Raw genomic sequence first — 21,511 nt, forward strand, 5'->3', positions numbered from 1 at the left:
AAGGGAGCCGAACTCAGTCTGGGCAGGACAAGTTTTCCCTGACAGCCACTGAGAACACAGCCCCGTCTAACTTGCAGATGCAGAACTCAGTGCCCACAGGCCCCCAGCAAATACACCCACAGCCTCCCCATCGCCCATCCAAGCAGCCGAGACCTAGTCCTGCAGACAGAACACGGCCTCTCCTCTGAGGGCGTCAGAGATGAACCACCAGTAAGATAACACGGCATCCTGAGAGAGTTTCAAAAAAAAACTCCACGTTCATTTGAACTTCTAATTTCCCTTTAATGTGCAGACTTAACCACAGAACTGTCTTGATTTCTGTAAGAACTGATCCCGGGAGTCATGCCCTTCCGCCTGACTCGGCAGGCTGGCTGGGTCCAGGCTGAGCCTCCCCTTCCTCAAGGGCACACAGGCTCCCCATCCATCCCCAGGAGGGACGAGGCCGAGAGGGGGGGCTGGGAGGCGCTGGGGGCTGTGACACCGGGCAGGGCACGGACCTGCAGCTCAGCAACAAAGAGCGGTGGAGACGAGGAGAGACGCACAGGTGGGAGCCTGACACTCCGCCCTTGCTGCTTTAAAACTGTTCTGACAGCAGTTCACACAACCTCTGAGAGACGGTCTCCCTGCTCGTCCGCAGTGTCAGTCGGTACATCTGGAACAGAGGACACAGCAGGTAGTGGTGGGGCGGGGGCACTCCGGGCAGCAGCCACCCTGGGGCCAGGCCCCGCCCAGCAGCCCCCAAAGGCCCTGCTCAGCCCTTCCCTGAGGCAGCCAGTTTGACAGACTCAAGCATCAAAGGCGCTTTCAGCTAAAATAAAAGCTTGACGTAACAAGCGCTTGTGTACATGGGGACCAACTGGAGCCTTCAAGCACAGCTGCTGGGCACAGGACTGCACTGCGGCGGGGCAGCAGCGCTGACGGTGCCCGGATGCCGTAAGCCTGCCAGCCCACCCGGGTGGCACCCACAAGAAGTGAAGTCACGTGCACACAAAAGACACCCGATGTTTGCAGCAGCCCCACGTCCACGGACAGGCGTGCCGGACGAGCCGACAGTGCACCTCCCCACAAGTTCCACCAGGGCCTGCCACGGGCGTGGCAGCAACGAGCGCCTGCCGAAGCTGGGGGCCCCACGCCACAGAGCGCGGCCTCCCGGGGGGTGCCCAGGAGCTCCATGGGGCGATGGGAATGTCGCGGGCACCAGTGGGCGGTGGTGGTGGTGAGGCAGGTGTGCGCCTCTGTGTAGCGCACCAGATGGCCACCCGTGGGGCCCGCCCACCTCCCTGTGCACACTCCACTGCGGTGAACGCCACCCAAGCGCGCTCAGCGACCCCAAGGGCTGCACCTGGGCTTGCAGGTTGGGCTCCAGGCGCAGCAAGCACCCAATCTGGGCGGTCCTGGTGTGTATGATGCCAGCGCCCACAAAGTTCGCAGGGTTAGGGTCGACTTCCTCCAGGAGCGCAGAGCCAAAGCCGATAATCTGGGGAGAAAGGGGAGAAACAGGAGCCCGTGGCACCGGCGCCGGCAGAGGGGAGAGTCCTCCGAGAGGAGAGCCCACCAGTCTCCTCAGAGGGCCAGGCCACGCCCCGACCCTGGGAACGTCCATCGCAAGACCGGTACCTTGGCCTTGGTGACCTCTGTGTCCATCGGGTGCTTGGCCTTGAAGATGCTCTGTACCTCCTGCTGAGGGCTGTGGGGACAGAGCAGCCGCCCTGTCAGCTGGCTGCAGCCCGGGCCCCGCCCACCTGTCCACCTATGGACAAGCTGCCACTCACTTGCTCAGCTGTTTCCAGCGCTGGAAAAAATCCTGAGAAGCCATTTCTGTGGGCTGGAAAAACTTGTTGAGTGTGATAGGCAGCTTCACAGACACGTTCTGAAAGGTTCCCCCATACCTGTGAGCAACACAGAGGTCCACTGGGAGGAGTCCACGAGTGCGCAGAAAACCCGAGACTCAGCCAGGACCAGGTCCTGAGTGCGAGACCCCTGGGGCACAGAAGGGCGGCCCGGGGCTCCAGGAAGACTGTCCATCTCCAGCACACAGTCATCGGGAGCCGGGGATGCTGGGAAACACACCCTCAGCCAACGCTGCCAGGTTGGTCACAACGAGCAGGGACAGCTGCCACCTCTTCCCGCTCCCCAGCAGCCCAAGTGAGCTTAAATTGTGGGGGTCATTCCTTTTTCCCATAAAATGACTAAAGAAAAGAGCGCCTACAGAGTGAAACGAAGTTCTGCGCATCTTTCCCTCGACTCTACACAGCACACTGTCTTCAAGTCTCCATGCAGTTCACGTTTCAGAGCGTGCTTTTCCAGAATCTAACCTTACAGATACCCAACAGGGCAGCCTGCTCACTCACTCTACTGGTTGCTGAAAAACAGCAGAACAAGCAAGGCAGCAACGCAAACATGCCAGAGACAGCCAGCCTGCGTGTGGGGCGTGGGACACCGAGCATGCACCTGGGGAGGACCCTCACCAGGAGCTCCTGCGCAGCCGGCCTCCGAGCAGCAGGCCCCGCGCCACGGCAGTGACGGCTACGCCCACGCACCCACCTGAACTGGATGTTGAGGACCGGCGCCTCCGTGAAGTCAGACACGCACTCAATGTTGACCGCCTGCTGCACCTGTGCGCCCCCATCCACGGCTGGGTCCACGGGCTTGGTCTGCAGGCTCAGATGTGCGGGAGTCAAGGAGGCCGAGGCAATGAGGGGAACGCAGCTGAGCCCCGCGGCCAAGGGGGGCCAGGAGGGCTCAGCAGGGCAGAGCACTCATCCTGCCCACAGAAAAAACCTGCAAGCTGTCTTTAATGGCTAGCCACAGAAACTGAGCGTCAACAGTCTACGTTTGAAAAATGTTTATCTTAAATAAAGATAGATCTTAGGAGGAGAAGAGCACAACAGAAAACGAGATAGTTGGATGGCATCACCAACTCAATGGACATGAATCTGAACAAGCTCTGGGAGTGGTGGTGGACAGGGAAGCCTGGCGTGCTGAAGTCCACGGGGTCGCAGAGAGTCAGACACAACTGAACGACTGAACTCACTCAAAAACAGATCTGGTCTGAGGTGAGGAGGTTCCTACTTCACAGTTTCTCCAAAAAAGGTGGCGCCCTGGGTGGTCAAGTTCGGCCGCCTGCCCCTCACTATCTGGGAGTCCATCCTCCCAGACAGGCCCCCGGATGGTGAGGCTGACGGACGGGAGGCGCTCACATCCAGCCCTGCTGTCCGCCAGGGCTGTCTGCGGCTGCAGTTGGTCCCGGTGCCCCAGCCCTGGCTCTGCCTGGGGACTTCTCTAGTAACGGGAGGCTGGAGCGTGCCTGCAGGCAGTTCTCAGGGTTATGGACACGCAGCCTGAGAGCAGTCAGAGACCCTGAAGCTGCAGGACCAGCCCCGGGAGCGTCCTCCCAGTCCATCCTCCCACCCACTCTGCCTGTGGCCCGAGTGGCAACAGGACCAAGGATATTGGCCTGGAGGTCGTCCGAACAGATAAGTGTCGGGGTAAAATTCAGGAACTGTGTGGAAGTCTTGTTGCCATAAAATATGAACATGCGGCCTGGAAGTGAGCAGAGCAGCCTGTTCACAGCGCACATCGCAGCCCCTGAGCGGCAGGGGCAGAACAGAGCCCCCGCCCCACCCCGACCGCACCCCGATCCCTGGGGCGCAGCACGGGGAGCCCTGTGCCATCAGAGAAGGCGCCCGTGGAGTCCCGGGTGGGGCGGGACCTCCCCTCTCCTAGGAAGCACACACAGGTGTACACGGCTCCCCTTCGGTGTAAGAAACACCGAGCGCCTGGCTGACTCCACGACAGCCCGGGGTTATCTCCTGAACTCAGTGCAAAGTTCTGAGTTTCACTGAGAAGGGTCAGGGTCCCTGCAGGGCAGACACACCGCCGCCTCCCTGCTTACTCCCCACTCGCTTCCAGGACAGGCTCCACGAGGGTACGGGGAGGGGGCAGTCCCAACAGTCAGCGTGCATGATTTGCGGGGGATGTGGAGGGAGCAAAAACAGCTTTTTAAAACAGTGTGGTAAAATATATATAATCTGCAATTTACCATCTAACCATTTCCAGGCGCACAGCTCGGGACACTAGAACATTCCCCTGGCTGTGTTACCTTCCCCACCATCATCCCCAGAAACCTGTTCATCTTCCCCAACAGACACTCCGTCCCCACTGGCCACTCACTGCGCTCCCCCCACGGCCCCAGCCGCGGCCCCGCCCACGCGCTGGGTCTGCGGGTGAGGCCCTCCAGGGAGCTCCGCCGCGGCTGGCTGGCTTCGCTGAGCGTCGCGTCCTCGAGGGGCATCCACGCTGCAGCCTGTGCCAGGGTTTCCGCCCCTTTACGGCCAAGCAGCACCCGTGGTGGGCTCACACCGCATCTGGTGCATGCACTCCTCAGGGGTGGGCACCGGGGCTGTCTCCGCCTTTTGGCGGCTGTGCCTGATGCTGCTGCCAACGCGGGTGTGCGGGTGTCTGCTCAGCCCTTCCCTCTTGTCACATAATTGGGTAAACACCCAGAAGCGGAACGGCTGAGTCATGTACATGATGGCCCTACTTTTAATCTTGTAAGAAACCAGTGTTTCCACAACAGCCGCCCCACTGACAGGCCCACCAGCAGCACATGGGGCTCTGGTCCCTCCTGTCCTCCGGCGCTGGCTCCGGGCTCACAGTAGACACTGCGGATGTGAACGCGCCTCAGTGTGGCCTCACCGCACCTCCCAGGTTGTTAGTGATGCTAGGCACCTTGTCTAGCGCTTCTGGACACCTGAATGTCTTCCTCAAAGAAATGTCTATTCAAGACTTCAGTCCATTTTTTCACTTGGGTTCTTTCTGTTTTTGACTTGGAGTCCTTTATATACTCTGGAAACTAGACCCTTATGAGAGACATTTTCACTCAAGAAATAAAACACATACCTAAATTCTGCCGAAACTCAGACTTCAGTCCAATCTGAAGCAGCTGGTTTTCAAACAACACACCGTTGTTTTTACAGACAAACCTGGGGACAAGGAACAGCGTGTGAGTCACTCAGAGTCACCCACTGAAAATACAAGACCAGTTCCGAAAAGGGGCTTAAGGGACACGAAGGCTGGAAGCCGCCTCTGGGACAGAATGGGAAAGGCAGGAGACATTCCAGGGAGCTCTGCTGCAAGCGTCCCGGAGACAGGTGAGCCGAGCGCGGCCCACGGGGCAGGTCAGCCTGCTGTCCGTGAAAGCGCTGCTCACCTGCCCCTGGCTTCCCACTGACACAGGCAGAACACAGGCACCCCCCCCCCCCAACACACAGGCACACACACACACACACACACACACACATACACACACACACACACGCCCCCTTCCCTGCTCCCCGGCCCCTGGCGCTGGGAAAGCTGGACAGCTCTGTAGAAAACAATGAAACCAGAACACCTTCTCACGCCATACACAAAAATAAACCCAAAGTGGATTAAAGACCTAAACGTGAGACCTGAAACCATTAGACTGCTAGCAGAGAACACGGGCGGAACACTCTTTCACACAAACCACAGGAAACATTTTCCTGGATCAGCTCCTAAGGCAAAGGGAACAAATGCAAAAGCAAGCGGGGTGTGATTAGAAGCTTCCGCACAACAGGAGAGACCACCAGCAAGACCCCCTGAACGGGAGAACACACCTCCGAAAGGCAGAGCCAGCGCGGGGCCAACCTCCAAACACACATGCTCACGCAGCTCCGGTCCCAGGAACCGAGCCGCCCAATCAGACACCGGGCGGAAGGCCTGCGCGGCCAGTTTCCCAAAGACACACAGATGGCCACAGGCAGGTGAGGAGGTGCTCCACATCACGCACCAGCAGGGAGACGGGGGCCACGACAACAGTGAGGTGTCACCGCACACAGGCCAGAACAGCCGCCACCACGGACAGAGACACGCGTCAGTGAGCACACGGCGGGGGAGGGCGCGCGCACGCTGCTGGCGGGTGTGGGGGGCGCGCACGCTGCTGGCGGGTGTGGGGGGCGCGCACGCTGCTGGCGGGTGAGAGCTGCTGCAGACGCGGGCAGGGCACCCAGGGTCCTCAGAGAACACTAGAGCTGCCGTGAAAGCGGAAAGGCCAGTCGCTGAGTCGTGCCTGACTCTCTGTGACCCCATGGGCTCTAGCCCGCCAGGCTCCTGTGTCCATGGGATTCTCCAGCAAGAACACTGGAGTGGGTTGCCATTCCCTTCGCCAGAGGATCTTCCCCACCCAGGGCAACCACCTGACTCAGCAATTCCAGTGCAGGGTATATATTCAGACAGGGCAGAGACACCGTTCAGAAAGATACACGTGCCCCCACGTTCAGCGCAGAGCTGTTTACAACAGCGAGATGCGGACACCACCCAAATGTCCATCAGCAGATGAGTGGATAAGGACGTGGGGGGGGTGTGTACACACACACACACACACGCACACACACATATATGTATGACACACTACTACTCAGCCATAGGAAAGAGTGAAATTCTGTCCCGTGTGACACATGGGCGGGCCGGAGGGCGTTATGCTGAGGAAATGGGTCAGAGAAAGACAGAGGCTGTGTCACCATTCACACGTGGGCTCGAAGAACTAAACGCATGTATCAAAAAAGAAGCAGACCCACAGACAGAGGGCAAACCAGCGGTGACGGCGGGGAGAAGGAAGCGGGAGAGGGAAGCCGGGGTGGGGATGGGGAGGCGGGGACGGCCGTGCACCACACGGAAGCGACGCGGACGCGCCCCACGCTCAGGCAAAGACAGCCGCTGTTCTGGTGTCTGCAAAAGCCGTGAGCCACTGATACCAACCAACCACATCTCAATCTAAAAATCAACCAACTACATCTCAATCTGAAAAAAGTCTGTTTTCAGCCACAGCCAGACAAGGAGGAGCCCTGCACAGCTGCCCGCCCAGTCACTCCCGCAGCATAGGAAGCCGGTCGGCGTGCGGGGCGGGCAGAGGGCGGAGGCTGCAGACCACAGCCGCCACGGCCCAGGACCAAGGCCGGGCAGCCGCTCTGCTCTTGGTGGGGGGTGCCCACCTCTCATCCAGATGTAAGATTCAAGAGACAGAAGCACAAAGAGCAAGCCGAGAAGGGACAGGGAGCACCGAAGGCAGGGAGGGAGGGAGGCCTCAGGGGACACAGCGAAGGCAAGCCCAGGTAAGCTCCGCCAGCCCACAGCGGGCACACAGACGCGGGACAGCAGTCACGCAGGCGACGAGGGGGGAGCGGCCAAAGGCGGCGCAGGAAGGGCCTGGGGGTCTGTTACAGACCCCCCCCCCCCCAGGCCAAAGCAGCGACTGTGCAACTGAAGAGCGCTTCTGGAACACCAGCTGGGCCCCTGGAGGGCAGCCGCGGGCACAACTGGAGGCCCAGGGGCACAGTGCAGAGGACGGCGTGAGCTGCGGCGAGAGCCCTGGGGCGGCCTGCTCCCTCGCCCGCCTGGAGTCCCAGTTCGCTCAATAACTGGAGACGCGGAGTCCGGGGCGCAGGCCCGGCAGGGTGAGGGGCTACGGGGATGGACACCGGCTGCCGCCGGGCTGGGACACACTCAGGAGAGAGGGAGGCCCCCCTCGGGCCAGGAGGCAGACTACCTGGCGAAGTTGTCCTCGGAGCCGGGAGCCAGGGGCGCAGCCGCGGAGGGCGAGTCTGAGAAGACATCCACGAGCAGCCCGCCGGAAGAGGGCGGGGGGCCTGCGGGGACGGGGGGCGCAGCCCCCAAACCCAGGAGGTCTGCCGATGGAGACGGCGTGGACTGGAAAACAGGGAAAGAGCAGGTCAGTGCAGACGCTGCCAGGCACAGCTTCACGCAACACAAGTGCCTGCACCTTCACCGCCCACAGCACCGAAAAGAAACGTCTGGTTTCAGAAACACAGCTGTGCACGTTACTGTCAAGCATCTAAAAATGTCGAAAGAGGCGAAATGACTAAGCGGGTACCATACTAGCATGCACCCTCAAACATCTCTAAGTCCTACTGTGTTACAGAGAAAAAGTGGATCAAAGTTCTACAGAACAGATTTTTTCTAACTGCTTTGTTGTTTTTTTTTAAGTTTTGACACGAGGCAGATGACAAAGAACAAAGTCCTTCCAACACCCCTCTCAAACCACAGGAGACGCAACGTGCAGCTCGTCAGTCACTCACGTGTCCCCTAGCTGGCTGCATAGAGGTGGCACTGCCCCCGCCCGGGCACACAAGTTCCAGAAGCCCGCAGGGTTCTTATGATCCTGTGGATCACGTCGAAGCAAGAACCCGGCCTGTGAGAACTCATCTGGACCCTCCTGTGGGCCAGCATCCACTTACAGCCCCCGAGTCCCTCCTGGAGTCGCTGCGTGCCTGCAGTGAGCACCGCGCTGGCTCTGCAGCACTCATCTCTCCAAGAGCCACCCCTCCTCTCTCCAGCACGCGGACGCACCCAACCCAGGCAGCAGCCCGTCTGCCCTCAGGTCATGCTGAGGACTTACACGTGGGGGTCACTCGCAGTAGGTGTTCAGTCGCTCAGTTGTGTCTGACTGTAAGACCACACAGACTGCAGCATGCCAGGCCTCCCTGTCCATCACCAACTCCCGGGGTTCACTCAGACTCACGTCCATTGAGTCGGTGATGCCGTCCAACCATCTCATCCTGTCGTCCCCTTCTCCTCCTGCCTTCAATCTTTCCCAGCATCAGAGTCTTTTCCAGCGAGTGAGTTCTTCCCATCAGGTGGCCAAAGCACTGGAGCTTCAGCTTCAGCATCAGTCCTTCCAATGAATATTCAGGACTGATTTCCTTTAGGATGGACTGGTTGGATCTCCTTGCAGTCCAAGGGATTCTCAAGAGTCTTCTCCAACTCCACAGTTCAAAAGCATCAATTCTTCGAAGCTCAGCCTTCTTTATGGTCCAGCGCTCACATCTGTACATGACTACTGGAAAAACCATAGCCTTGACTGTACAGAACTTTGTTGGCAAACTAATGTCTCTGTTTTTTAATATACTGTCTAGGTTTGTCAGAGCTTTTCTTCCAAGGAGTAAGTGTCTTAATTTCATGGCTGCAGTCACCATCCGCAGTGATCTGAGAGCCCAAGAAAATAAAATCGGCCAGTGCCCCCACTCTCTCCCCTTCTCCTTGCCGACAAGTGATGGGACCAGAGGCTGCTGTCGACAGAGGAACCTGACAGGCGAGAGGCCACAGGGCCACAGAGCTGGATGCAGCAGAGGCAGCTCGGCGCCCAGGGCGGGGCCGGCGCCGCTGAGCTTACAGATGTGGAGCCGCGAACCGGCACGCTCCTCTCTCCTCCGTAACCCTCCTCAAGAGGCTCGCTCTTTAGTCCCCTTCACTTTCTGCCATTAGAGTGGTGTCATCTGCTTATCTGAGGTTGTTGATATTTCTCTCAGCAATCTTGATTCTAGTTTGTGATTCAACCAGCCCAGCATTTCACATGATGTACTCTGCATAGAAGTTAAATAAGCAAGGTGACAATATACAGCCTTTCCCAATTTGGAACCACTTTGTTGTTCCATGTCCAGTTCTAACCACTGCTTCTTGACCTGTATACAGGTTTCTCAGAAGACAGGTTCGGTGGTCTGGTAGTCCCGTCTCCGTAAGCAGCTTTCCAGTTTGCTGTGACCCACACACAAGCTTCAGCGCGGTCGACGGTGCAGCAGCAGATGTTTCCTGGAGACCCCTCGCTGCCCCCACGATCAAATGCTGGCGATCGGGTCTCTGGCTCCTCGGCCTTTTCCAAATCCAGCTTCAGCATCTCGAAGCTCTCGGTTCACGCTCTGCTGAAGCCACGCTTGCAGGGCTCTGAGCATTGCCTTGCCAGCATGTGAAATGAGGACGACTGTGAGGCAGTTTGGACATTCTTTGGCGTAGACCTTCTTAGAGACTGGAAGAAAAACTCGCCTTTTCCAGTCCTATGGCCACTGCTGAATCTTCCAAACTTGCTGGCATACTGAGCACAGCGCTTTAACAGCATCATCTTTCAGGATTCAAAACAGCTCAGCAGCAACTCCATGACCTCCACTAGCTTTGTTCCCAGAAGCGCTTCCTGAAGCCCACTTGACTTCACACCCCAGGACGCCCTGCTCTAGGTGACATCCTGGATGGAACCACGGCCTCGGCACGAGTGACTGCTCATCTCCCTTTAATATCCGGAGCATTTCTCAAACAGCTCCATGTGTAGGCAGATGACCTCACACGTGGATTCCACATGAAGACAAGGAAGCGTCACAGAACACACGTGTGCAGAGAGGCTGTGGGTCTGGGAGGCCTGAGGACTCAAGGGCAGCAATGCACTAAGGCCCAGCCATGGCAGGAAGCGGGCTGGTGGGCAGGCAGGGTGGCGCCAGACGCAGAACAGGCCAGGCTGGAGTCCCCAGGAGAAGGGAGGGCCCAGAGCCAGAGGGCCGGTGGGGAAGGATCAGCAGAAGCTTTGGTGCGGCTGGGGAGTCTGGGGGACAAGTCACAGGCAGCCCCGCCCACCAGCCAGGTCTCTGTGGTTGCTGGGAGCCTGCCTACCAGCTCAGGACCCCGCCACCTGCTGCAAGACGTCTACCACTGGTTCCTGAAGAACAGTTCAAATGCTCTCTAAGGTAGAAAAACCCTTTTGTCCCACTAAGTCAAATGTGAACACACAAACGCTAGGCGGTTCCTTGGGAGATTCCCCCAGGACGCCAGCTCCCTCCCCAGACTCCTTACAGGACCTCTGCCTGGCAACGCTGGAGTCACCCCTCTAACCACCTGGCCCTCTTCTCAGGACGCGGGGAGACCCTCCCCACGGAGCTGGCCCGGTGCACGGTCTGCACAGGTCACGCCTGCCCAGGGGGCTGCAGCCCATGGGGTGGGGGCAGCTCCGGGCCCCCCTCCCCCTCCAGCCCAAAGCCCAGGGCACAGGCAGCCTGCAGACACCCCACAGACGCACGGACAAGCATCCTGGAGCCACAGGGGCTGAGCCCCCCAGACAGCCCCAAACAAAACCACCTCCAGGGGGGATGTGCAACCCTAAGCAAAAGGGGTTCCAGCTGATGCTACACAGAAGTGAAAGGCGTTAACAGGTTCCCCAATAAAACCCAGATATCTCAGCGCCACTTCAAGGTGGAGCCTCCCCTGAGTTTGGAGGCAGAAGCCCTAGGACGAGACTCCCACGCAGGAGGGACCCCGGCCCTTCTCTGCCCTCCTGCCTCACCTACCCCGCCCTCATCAGACCACCTGAACCCTGGGGACACACAAGAACTCCATCCCCAGCACCACCCCGGGCTCCTCTGCAGAGCTGGCGCCAGGGCTTGGGTGGGAGGTCCTGACTGTGACAGGCCCCAAGCCCAGGGCCAGGCGTGAGCACAGGCTTCACGGTGGGCCTGGGGTCAGGCGAGTGCCCCCACATGTAGAGCGCCAGGGCTCACACACAAGCATCCTGGCGCCATACATAAGCAAACCATCCTGGCCCCAGGCTGTCCACGCACGGGCATGTGGCACCTCTACCTCGGGCGCAGCCTCACTGGGGCTGCCGGACAGTGTGGGCCACTGGCCACGCCGCCTGACCAGCGTCCAGGCTGCGGCCTGCTCTCCAGGCTCCTCCCGACGCGGTGGCCGCACAGCCTGCGGTGGCCGGACGCCCCCCAAGCGGGGACGAGAGAGGAAACACAGCTCTGAAAACGGCGTCTTCCTTGACAGACATCAGAGGGCACGTTCTCAGGGCACTTGTGTGAACAGGGAGCTTGCTCTAACCCACTCACTACTGGACCCCAGGAGGTGGAAGCCCTGGAAACCAGCCCGGGGTGGCAAGAGGCCCCCACACAGCCGTCACGCAAGAATGACCACATTCTCCAAATCAAAGCCGAGAGGAGCCCAGGTGACCGTCTGACAGCCTAACAACGAATACTGCGTCTGGGTCAGCCCACCCAGGACACCATCCGGGATCCTGAACCTCGGGCACCAGGCGCCCCGGAGCTTGTGCAGGCAGGGCCCTCGGGAGGGACCCACCACAGCGCTGGTGCTGGCCGGGGCAGGCTCGGGGCCCCCGTTGACATCGGCGCTCCTTTCCCGCTTGGCCTCCTCCAGGTCGGTCACAGTGCTTGGGCCCTTCTTTTTCTTGAGCTTGGCCAGGATGGAGGACTCGCGCTCTGGAAAGGGGGGCATCTCCTCCAAGACAGTCGCCTGGTGGGAAAGGAGCCCAGGTCGGCAGGGCACAAAGCCCCATGGCCTCCAGCCCCCACCCAGGGCGGCCTGGGGTCGGGGCAAGGGGACGGCGGGGGTGGGGGGGACGGGGAAACGGTGGGGGACGACAGGGACCAGGTGGCCAGGGGATGGGGTGGAATGGGTGGACGGGGGGGACGGGGATAATGAAGGGGGATGGGGGGGAAGAGGGCGGCCCAGGGATGGGGGGATGGGGGGACAGGGGGGTCGCACCAGGATATCGGTGCTGGCGACGGTGCTGAGCCGCAGGTACTCGACCGCACGCTGCTGCAGCTCCACGTCGGCGTTCTTCAGCTGGCTGTCGCTGCGCAGCACGTCCTGGATGGTACCCTTCACCTCCGGGAAGAGGTTCACGAACTTGATGTAGGTGGACAGGAGGAGCGCCCTGGTGGGCACGCTGCACAGGTGGAACTTGGAATGCAGCAGGTGGAACTGGGTCAGGGGGCTGCGGGCAGGGGGCACAGGGCACAGGGTCACCGCCTCTCCCTGGGTCAGGGGGCTGTGGGCAGGGGGCACAGGGCACAGGGTCACCGCCTCTCCCTGGGTCAGGGGGCTGCGGGCGGGGGGCACACGGGCACAGGGTCACCGCCTCTCCCTGGGTCAGGGGGCTGCGGGGCAGGGGGCACACGGGCACAGAGTCACCGCTTCTCCCTGGGTCGGGGGCTGCGGGGCGGAGGGGACACACGGGCACAGAGTCACCGCCTCTCTGTCTCACACCGCACCACGCCCGCCCTGCCCGAGCCCCCGGGATGGGGGGGCCGGGAGCGATGAGGAGCCCCACCCTCGCCAGGACCTGCACGTTTCCAGCTCCAGGCCGTGTACAGGCTCCCCCAAAACAGCGTCGGCCACTGGCCACACCTCCTTTCCCCCAGAATCCCCACGTTCCACACAGTCGTCCTGAACGGACGTGCCCTCACTCCAGGCTGTCCAAGGACTTCCAGACATCAGCTGGCCTCGACCAGGCATCAGGAGAGAGCCCGGGGCGCAGGCCAGTGCCTGGACACGGGCTCCAGCTCCGGGGCCTCACCTGGACCTTGGGTCCCCTGCTATCAGGTTCCCGAACTCCCCGAGGATGTAGCCGCCAACTTTGACCAGGTTCTCGTGGCAGGCCGAGGCCTGCAGCGCCTGTGGAGGAGCACACTGTGAACCCAGCGCCCAGAGCTCACACACAGGTGGAGGCGGCACGGGCTCGGCCTCCTGAGAAAGCGGCCGAGCTGCGTGAGGAACCAGGAGTGCGGCCCAGGGGCCTTCCCAGGGAGCCTGCGCTGCACATGGCCACAGTCCCCAGAGCCTCCTGAGCCCTCTGCCCCCTCTCCAACCACACTGCCCACCCTGTTCCCTGCTCCTGGCCACTTCAGCAGAAGGGTCAGTAGCAGGGGAGCCCGGGGACAGGTCCATGGTCGATCCCACCCCTTCAACAGGAACTGCTTCCAAAAATTACGGTTCAGACCCTGGACAGGGGCAGGGGCACATGGAGGCCAGTGGGAGCCCCCTGCCCTGGGCAGCTTGCTCAGGCAGCCTCTGGCCGACCAAGAGCACCTCACCCGGGGCAGCCACGTGGAAATCCAGGAGACGTGGCACTGAGACGCCCCTGGAAGTGGACGCGGGCCCAGAGCTGGCAGGGAAGCAGGGAGGGCCGGCGCACCTCGAACACAGTCTTGGCGGCATAGCCCTGCACGTCGTCCCGGTTGATGACGATCTGTATAACGCGGTACCACACCTCTTCACTAACGTAGTCGCCGGCAATGCGGATCAGGTTCAGGATGGTGTCCACGTACCACGTGTAGTCCACAGCGTACTTCTCTGCCAGAATGGCCACCTTCAGCACCTGCAGGGCATGGCCACGCAGGAAGGGACTCAGGAGGATCTGACCCGCACCAGAGCGCCCCCCAGCTTCTCCAAGGAATCCCGAAAGTTTAAGGTTCCAGGACAGATGCGGAGGACACGCAAAGCAGAACAGAGAGGAAGTGAGATGGATTCTGCAAGAGGCACAGTGGGCCCCTCCCACCCCACCCGCACTGAGCCGCCCAGGAAGCCACGCCCACACCCACACCATGAGCCCCGCTGAACAGTTAGCTCGCCGGCCTTGTGCTCCAACCAGCCCTTCTCACTTACTGCCTATTCTCTGCTGCCCGGGGTGCCTGCTCCAGGCTGTGGGACACAGAGCCCAGCCCTCAGGCGGCGGAGGCCCTCACACCCAGCGTGCCCCTGGCTGGACCTCCCGACCGCGCCCCAGAGCCCAGTCCACCCGCTGTGCGCCTCCTCTGGCCTCCACACCGACCCTGCATAACGAGCCCCAAGGCCATCCTGGAGCACCCGCCTTGTCAATGTCCTCGGCTTCAAGTCCTCCAAGCCCAGAGCTGCCCCTAAAGCTGGACACTGGAGGCCCCTCACCGCACGCTGGCCCCAGTGCCCACACGCCCGCCCCAGTGCCCACAGGCCCCAACCCGCTCCCTTGGGGCTGAGCCCCCTGCCTCCGTGGCCTCTGCAGGGGAGGTGGAGAGTGAGGATCAGGGCCTCCGCAGTGACTCCAAGAAACTGGAGCTCTACTGAAAACGCTGACAAAAAAGCTGAACACAGCACAGCACTCTCCTCCAGCCCACAGCAGACCCCGTGAAGAAGCGCCTCAGCCCAGATGCGAGCGCGGAGGCCCCAATGACAGAGGCCGCAAGACTCACAATCTCTTCTCGGATGGAGTAGTCCGCCGTCTCCAGGTAGCTCAGCATCTCAGCCACGATCTGCTGGGCGTTGCTGCGATCGCACATGGCGTAGAGGAGGTCCACGGCCCGCTGCCGCACACTCACATCCCGCTCCGTCTGGGGGTGAGCACAGGAGCAGCAGCATGAGGGCTGCTGGGCGGGTGCAGGGGGGCTCGGTCCGTCCCAGTGCCCCCCTTGGAGCTCGCCCCCCTCACCATCCCAGTCCAGCATCCTGCGGAGCCCTAACCCCCACGCGCTAACCACTGCCCCGGCTCCTGCTCTGTCCCTGGCGTGGTGGAGGGGGGCGCGGGTCAAAGGCCACCCACTGTGTGGTCACAGACCGGCCCCTTCTGCGTCACCTGGGAGCCCGTCACTGTGCCAACTCCCGGCCCCACCCCAGACCCTGAGAAGTGAGGGCGCAGCTGCTCCGCGGCTCTGGAGAGCGGGAGAGGTGCTGCCGGGAGCCGCCACAGCCCACACGGACGTCTTTCTGACCCAGGCAGCGACTAGAAGAAACACCACAACCACCCAGGCGTAATTCAAAACACCAGAAAGCAAATTCCAAACGCTTGTAAGCCCTCGCGTTCAAAACTCACACCAAAAATGTCTATTAAGTACACGTAAACCCAAAGGAACAGGGTCAGACCTGTTCTCAGCTCTAGCGCAGGAGCCGGGCGGCAGCTTGTAACTCCCCCGCCCGCCTTCAGCTTTCTGACGTGCACGACCAGCTGTGTCTGACCCTGAGGAACAAACCTCACAAAGCAGGAGCTCCTGCTCTGGAATCTGAATTCCCTGGGAAAGCAAATATCCTTTCGCAAAGAGTGAGTTTTCTTGCAGACACGGACAAAGTATCTTATCCTTCCACCAGGAAGACCAGACTCGCCGATCTCACTTTTCTTCTTTCTTTGGCTTTGAACCGATCTCCACTCTTACTGCAGGTCTGCTCACGTGCCAGACCCAGTGGGAGGTGCCCACGTGCGCACAGCCTCTCCGGGGCAGAGTGCAGAACCACCCAGGGGCCGAGCGTGTAGGATCCCGGAGCCCACCAGTAGCTCCCACCCGGCCTGAGAGACAGGGGAGAGAGGGCGCTTGCCTTCAGGGCGTTGATGACCGTCTCGATGTGCGTCTTGACCGCCTCGTGGGAGAACTCGGAGCTGGCCAGTGTGCACATGCTCTCCAGGGCCAGGTAGCGCAGGTTCGTCTCCCGGTGCTGCAGGAACTGGCCCAGCTGGTTGCAGGCCCGCACCAGCAGGTTCGGCTCGCTGCACAGACGGGAGAGGCGGGTGTGGGCAGGGAGTCCCCGCTTGGCCAGGGCTGCTGTCTGAGCCACCACGGCCTCCCAGGACGCGAGGCCTGACGCTCACTTTGGCCAATGCCACACGAGGACCCCCAGAGCGCTTCCGAGTGCATCCAGGGGACCCGCCTCCAGAGGGCCAAGGGCAGCCAGGAGCCTGAGCCCCCACACCAAACTGGCCAGGGGACCCGAGTTTTCATCATGCCTCGACCAGAGGTGACACGCTCAGCCAGAGAGCCCGCCTGGCCGACGGGATGAAAGCCCCGACGTGGAGAAGGCGGGCGCAGGTGGGGACGGTGCACAGAGGTCAGGTCACTGGTGTCAAGCGCCAGCTCCATGCACCACGGGGATTTGAAGTGGGGGGTCTTTGCTCGCTTTTCACTCTGTCCTCGTGACATCTGCGCCCTTCAAACACGGCCAAGACTGGCACACCCCCCGGTGGGGGAGCTTGCTAACAGTGCCCAGTCCGTGGAACCACAGCACTCTGGTGGGTGCACCTGCTGGGACCTGGAAACACCCCCACCCCACCCTGCGTGGCCTCCACACACCTCCCCGCCACAACCTCGACCCACGCAGCCCGCAGGACACACACTCACGCTGGTGCCTGGGTGGCCCAGGGAGCGGATGGCCCGGTGGGACGCCCAGGAGAAGGGGAGCCCCCAGGAGAGGCGAGAGCGTGGCGCCCAGCTGCGTGTGGAGGGCAGAGGCAGAGCGCGTGCAGGCCCACCTGTCGTGGTGGATGACCAGGCTGATGGCCTCGAAGAGCACGGCGTTCTTGGCGTTGGAGTGCTGCACCTTCTTGGACTTGGGCGGCTCCTGGGCTTTGTTGAGAATCGCCTCCAGGCACTCGGTCAGGCGGCCGCGCACTGCAGGGTCTTCTGGGCAGAACAGACAGCCGTTGGCCAACTCCCCGCAGCCCTCCCTGCCCCAGCCCCGGTAACCCTTGCCTCCCGCCTGTCGACAGAAGGTGAGGATCCCGACTCAAACCCTGAGGCTGCCTAAGTCAAGAGGCTTTGATGGCCAGGGACACAAGTCTTTGATGAAATATAGATCATATAAGCTGAGGAAAATAAAATCCCAGTGACAGAACACCCAGCATGACGGTCAGGCGGGGGCGGGGAGGGATGAAGGGCCTCCCAACTGCCTGCCACCAAGAGAAGCAGAGACACGCGAAGAGCAGCAAGAACAGAAGGAAGTTTAGCTTCTAGTCAAAGCAGACCAAGAAAGACTAAGAAAGTAATAAAAACACGAGAACTCCAGAAACAACCATCGCCTGCCTCCAAAGCAGCTGTTCAGCGCCACTCGAGGCGGGGCGGCCCCCAGGCGCCGGGGCGGGGGGGGGGGGGGGGGGTGAGGGTCCCTGAGGCCGCCCGGGGCGGGGCGGGGCGGGGCTGAAAGGAGGAGGCGACAGTGAGACTCACCCCCAGGGGCTCCAGGGGCTCCAAGCCGCCCCAGCCTGGGAGTAAGAAGGCAGCGGCCAGTTCCACCAAGAGAACCACTGCCCTGCTGCGGGGTGGAGGCCCGCCAGCAGGAGGGGTGAGGCCTCATGGAGCCCCACACCTGCTCAGCTCTGCTGCAGGGTGAGCAGCTCACACTTAGTATAAAAAACACTCAGGACACAAAGTGACTTGAATTTAACAGACATACCCTGTACAAAAACAAATGAAAGCTAAAGTGCGGAGGTTACAACAAGAAAGCCATCTTGGTAGGAGGCAATCTGGAAGTATGGAACAGGAACTCATGAGCGTTCTCAAACCAGTGATTCTAGTTACTTGCCATAGTTTAAAATAAAGCAAACATAACAATATCCATGACATGCACTTTAAAGTCATACACACAGTTTTGGATGTGAAGTTTCAACCGGTTTCAAGAATTATGTTAAAAGACTGTTTCAAAAACCCACGGGGATCTGACCCCGCACGTGCAGAGTGCACAGAAGCAGAGCTCAGCCCAGTCGCAGTGGAGTGAGCGTCCTCGACCAGCTGCTCCAGGAAAGCCAAGGGCTGTGAGAGCATCAGAGGCCCAGGGAGCCGGCGCCAGGAGAGCGGAGGGTGGCGTGTTAAGAGGCCGCAGCAAGCCCTCCCCAGGCTCCGCGCGGCTGTCACCTGGGGGCGGGTAGCACTGCAGGAGCCGCAGGAGCTTGACCGACAGCCAGGGCGCCGGGACAAAGTAGTAGGTGTAGTCCTGGAGGTCCGTGGAGGCCGACGTCACGATCTACGAGGAAGCACAGAGAGAGGAGACTCGGGGCTGGCGTCCCCGAGAGCCCCGCGCCGCGCGCTAAGGACAGACACGCTCAGCCCGGTCTGAGGGGCAGGAGCACAGCCCCCAGCCCCACAGGAGCCGCCACACAAGGACAGCCCCGCCCCCAGGGACACGGGCCTGCGGCACCCAGCCCGCCCCCAGGGACACGGGCCTGCGGCACCCAGCCCGCCCCCAGGGACACGGGCCTGCGGCACCCAGCCCGCCCCCAGGGACACGGGCCTGCGGCACCCAGCCCGCCCCCAGGGACACGGGCCTGCGGCACCCAGCCCGCCAGCAACCCCGCCCTCAGGACCCAGGCCCCCAGAGCCTGGGTGGGAGCCCCACCCTTCCCGCCTGGCCCCACGCCCCACCGCCCTCAGGGCAGGCCCCGCGGGCACAGGGCCTCCACTCTCACCCCCACCACCTGCGCCACAGGGTCAGGGCACATGACACATGGCGCCCCCGCGCACACGGGGACGGCACACACCCACACACCCGCAAACCCGCTGCACGTGCCTCCCCACACCCCACGGCAGGGGCTCGGAGCGGCTCCCCTCACAGAGCTCAGCCGTGACGCTAGGTCACCTGAACCGGGTGAGCTCCAGGCTGGGCAGAGCCACGGGGAGCCCAGCAGAAGCAGCCGGGGTGCAGGCACATGGAGTGGACCCGGCCACGCCAGACCACGCCACCACGGGGACACAGCCGCCACCCAGCACCGCCTTTTCCATGCCCCTCAGGCAGCTGAACCAGGCTCAGTTAAACTCAGAGCATTAAATGCACATATTTGAAACAAATGCAAACACAGAAGTATTGAAGAATTAATCTCAAGGGTTTGGAAGAGACTAGCAAGTTAGCCCAAAGATAGTGGAGAAAAGAAAACACTAAAGACAGGAGCAGAGAGCGATCAGGTACAAAAATCAGAACAGGACCAGCAGAGTCAGAGACATTCTCAGATGCCTGACGAGACAAACCAAGCAACGGAAGGGCAGATACCAACAGCAAACTGGAGATGGGCCAACGGAGGGCCTTTCTGCCCATACACCTGAGCGTTTACCTAAGTTAGCAAACGGTTAAGAAAAGGCCACTTAACAAAACTGATAAAAGAAAATCTGAAGCCTTGTTAACTTACTAAATAAACTGAATCCATAATTAGAGGCTGTCCCACAAAGAAAACCCTAAGTTCACATGGCTTCACTAGTTAATTAATAAAATTGTTAGCAAAGATATAAAAAGGAATTTCCTTAATGTGGAAAAGGACATGGACATGGTTAAAACCTGCCAATGTCATACTTAACAGAGAAACATCAAAGGCTTTCCCTTTGAGGTAGAAAAACACACCAATCACCTTTCACTTCAACACTGCAGGGAAGGTCCAAGTTGGAGCAATAAAGCAGAAAGGAAAAGAGCTGCCCTTGTCCACGGAACACGCGACGGAACATAAAGACGCAAAGCCGTCTACAGACACACTGCCAGCTCTCACGGGGGAGTCTGGCAAAGTTGCCAACATCAAGACCAGTATACAAAGTCTACCAGCACAAACCAGCACAGAATCTTATGAGAACATTTTTAAGGTATCACTGAGAAGAGCATTTTTAAAATAAAGTATATAAAGATAAGTTAAACAAAAATAACAGAACCTCTCCTTGAAAAGCTATGACGCGTATTTGACAGGAATTAAAGACTAAGTGACTTGGGAGACACGCCACGGCCACAGGCGCCAGCACCTTAAGGCTGCGAAGACGTGGATTCTCCCGAAACCGACCTACAGACACAGGTGGCCCCCATGGGACTCTGGGGGCGGGGGTCACTGGTGTCACTGGACATCAAATTAACCCAAAGTCAAGTCACTGGCGCCAAGACACACAGAACCAGAGGCGCTCAGCACAGACAGCGGTGTCTGCGCAACGGCAGGTTACTTCACAGTGAAACCAGGGTCTGCGTGGAGGCAGGGGCCTTCGCAGCGGTGCTGGGACGACAGGACTCAAGAAAAAGCCTCACCACACAGTGATGCCGGGTCAGCTGGACTGTCGACCTACAGTGAGCCCTCAGAATAGGGACAGACCACACGTCTGGAAAAACAAAGGCGTTAACCCCAGGGGAAAGGATCAGGAAGCCTGAATATATTAAAACATGCGGTTTCCGATCAGAGAAGACTTCACCAGAGTGAGACGGCAAGGTACAGAGCACGACGAGATGTTTAAACCCAGAGCAGGCTGAACCACATAAAGTTGCTGTCATATTTGTAGATCAGTAACGGTTACAGTGAAGAGCTAAAAAGCCTCTTGATGAAAGTGAAAGAGGACAGCGAAAAAGTTAGCCTAAAGCTCAACATTCAGAAAACAAAGATTATAGCATCCGGTCCCATCACTTCATGGGAAATAGATGGGGAAACAGTGGGAACAGTGTCAGACTTTATTTTGGGGGCTCCAAAATCACTGCAGATGGTGACTGCAGCCATGAAATTAAAAGACGCTTACTCCTTGGAAGAAAAGTTATGACCAACCTAGATAGTATATTCAAAAGCAGAGACATTACTTTGCCGACTAAGGTCTGTCTAGTCAAGGCTATGGTTTTTCCTGTGGTCATGTATGGATGTGAGAGTTGGACTGTGAAGAAGGCTGAGTGCTGAAGAATTGATGCTTTTGAACTGTGGTGTTGGAGAAGACTCTTGAGAGTCCCTTGGACTGCAAGGAAGTCCAACCAGTCCATTCTGAAGGAGATCAACCCTGGGATTTCTTTGGAAGGAATGATGCTGAAGCTGAAACTCCAGTACTTTGGCCACCTCATGAGAAGAGTTGACTCACTGGAAAAGACTCTGATGCTGGGAAGGGATTGGGGGCAGGAGGAGAAGGGGACGACAGAGGATGAGATGGCTGGATGGCATCACGGACTCGATGGACGTGAGTCTGAGTGAACTCCGCGAGTTGGTGATGGACGGGGAGGCCTGGCGTGCTGCGATTCATGGGGTCGCAAAGAGTCGGACACGACTGAGTGACTGAACTGAACTGAATGGTTAAATTTTCCACAGTTTATTGTGATCCACACAGTCAAAGGCTTTGGCATAGTCAATAAAGCAGAAATAGATGTTTTTCTACAACTCTCTTGCTTTTTCCATGATCCAGCGGATGGT

At 59.7% G+C, this 21,511-nt stretch overlaps 1 protein-coding gene across 2 annotated transcripts in view; it reads right to left on the bottom strand.

Moving 5' to 3' along the window:
- Positions 1-261: 261 nt before the first annotated feature.
- The window catches only part of AP2A2 (adaptor related protein complex 2 subunit alpha 2), a 68,792-nt gene continuing 47,542 nt past the window's right edge, over positions 262-21,511 (bottom strand). Inside the window, exons 7-22 of one of the 2 annotated variants that reach the window (XM_069565831.1) lie at positions 18,246-18,354; positions 16,868-17,015; positions 15,940-16,108; positions 14,826-14,963; positions 13,793-13,975; positions 13,175-13,272; positions 12,361-12,592; positions 11,935-12,108; positions 7,568-7,728; positions 4,903-4,985; positions 3,454-3,543; positions 2,545-2,668; positions 1,773-1,889; positions 1,618-1,687; positions 1,343-1,477; positions 262-652 (exon numbers count right to left, since the gene is read on the bottom strand). In XM_069565831.1, the coding sequence (XP_069421932.1) occupies positions 575-652; positions 1,343-1,477; positions 1,618-1,687; positions 1,773-1,889; positions 2,545-2,668; positions 3,454-3,543; positions 4,903-4,985; positions 7,568-7,728; positions 11,935-12,108; positions 12,361-12,592; positions 13,175-13,272; positions 13,793-13,975; positions 14,826-14,963; positions 15,940-16,108; positions 16,868-17,015; positions 18,246-18,354 (2,109 nt within the window). In that variant the 3' untranslated portion in view covers positions 262-574. Of the gene's footprint in view, positions 653-1,342; positions 1,478-1,617; positions 1,688-1,772; positions 1,890-2,544; positions 2,669-3,453; positions 3,544-4,902; positions 4,986-7,567; positions 7,729-11,934; positions 12,109-12,360; positions 12,593-13,174; positions 13,273-13,792; positions 13,976-14,825; positions 14,964-15,939; positions 16,109-16,867; positions 17,019-18,245; positions 18,355-21,511 lie in introns of both variants that reach the window. The other variant, XM_069565830.1, reaches the window with a different exon arrangement.

Source organism: Ovis canadensis, chromosome 21, assembly GCF_042477335.2.
Source record: "Ovis canadensis isolate MfBH-ARS-UI-01 breed Bighorn chromosome 21, ARS-UI_OviCan_v2, whole genome shotgun sequence".
NCBI lineage: Eukaryota > Metazoa > Chordata > Mammalia > Artiodactyla > Bovidae > Ovis > Ovis canadensis.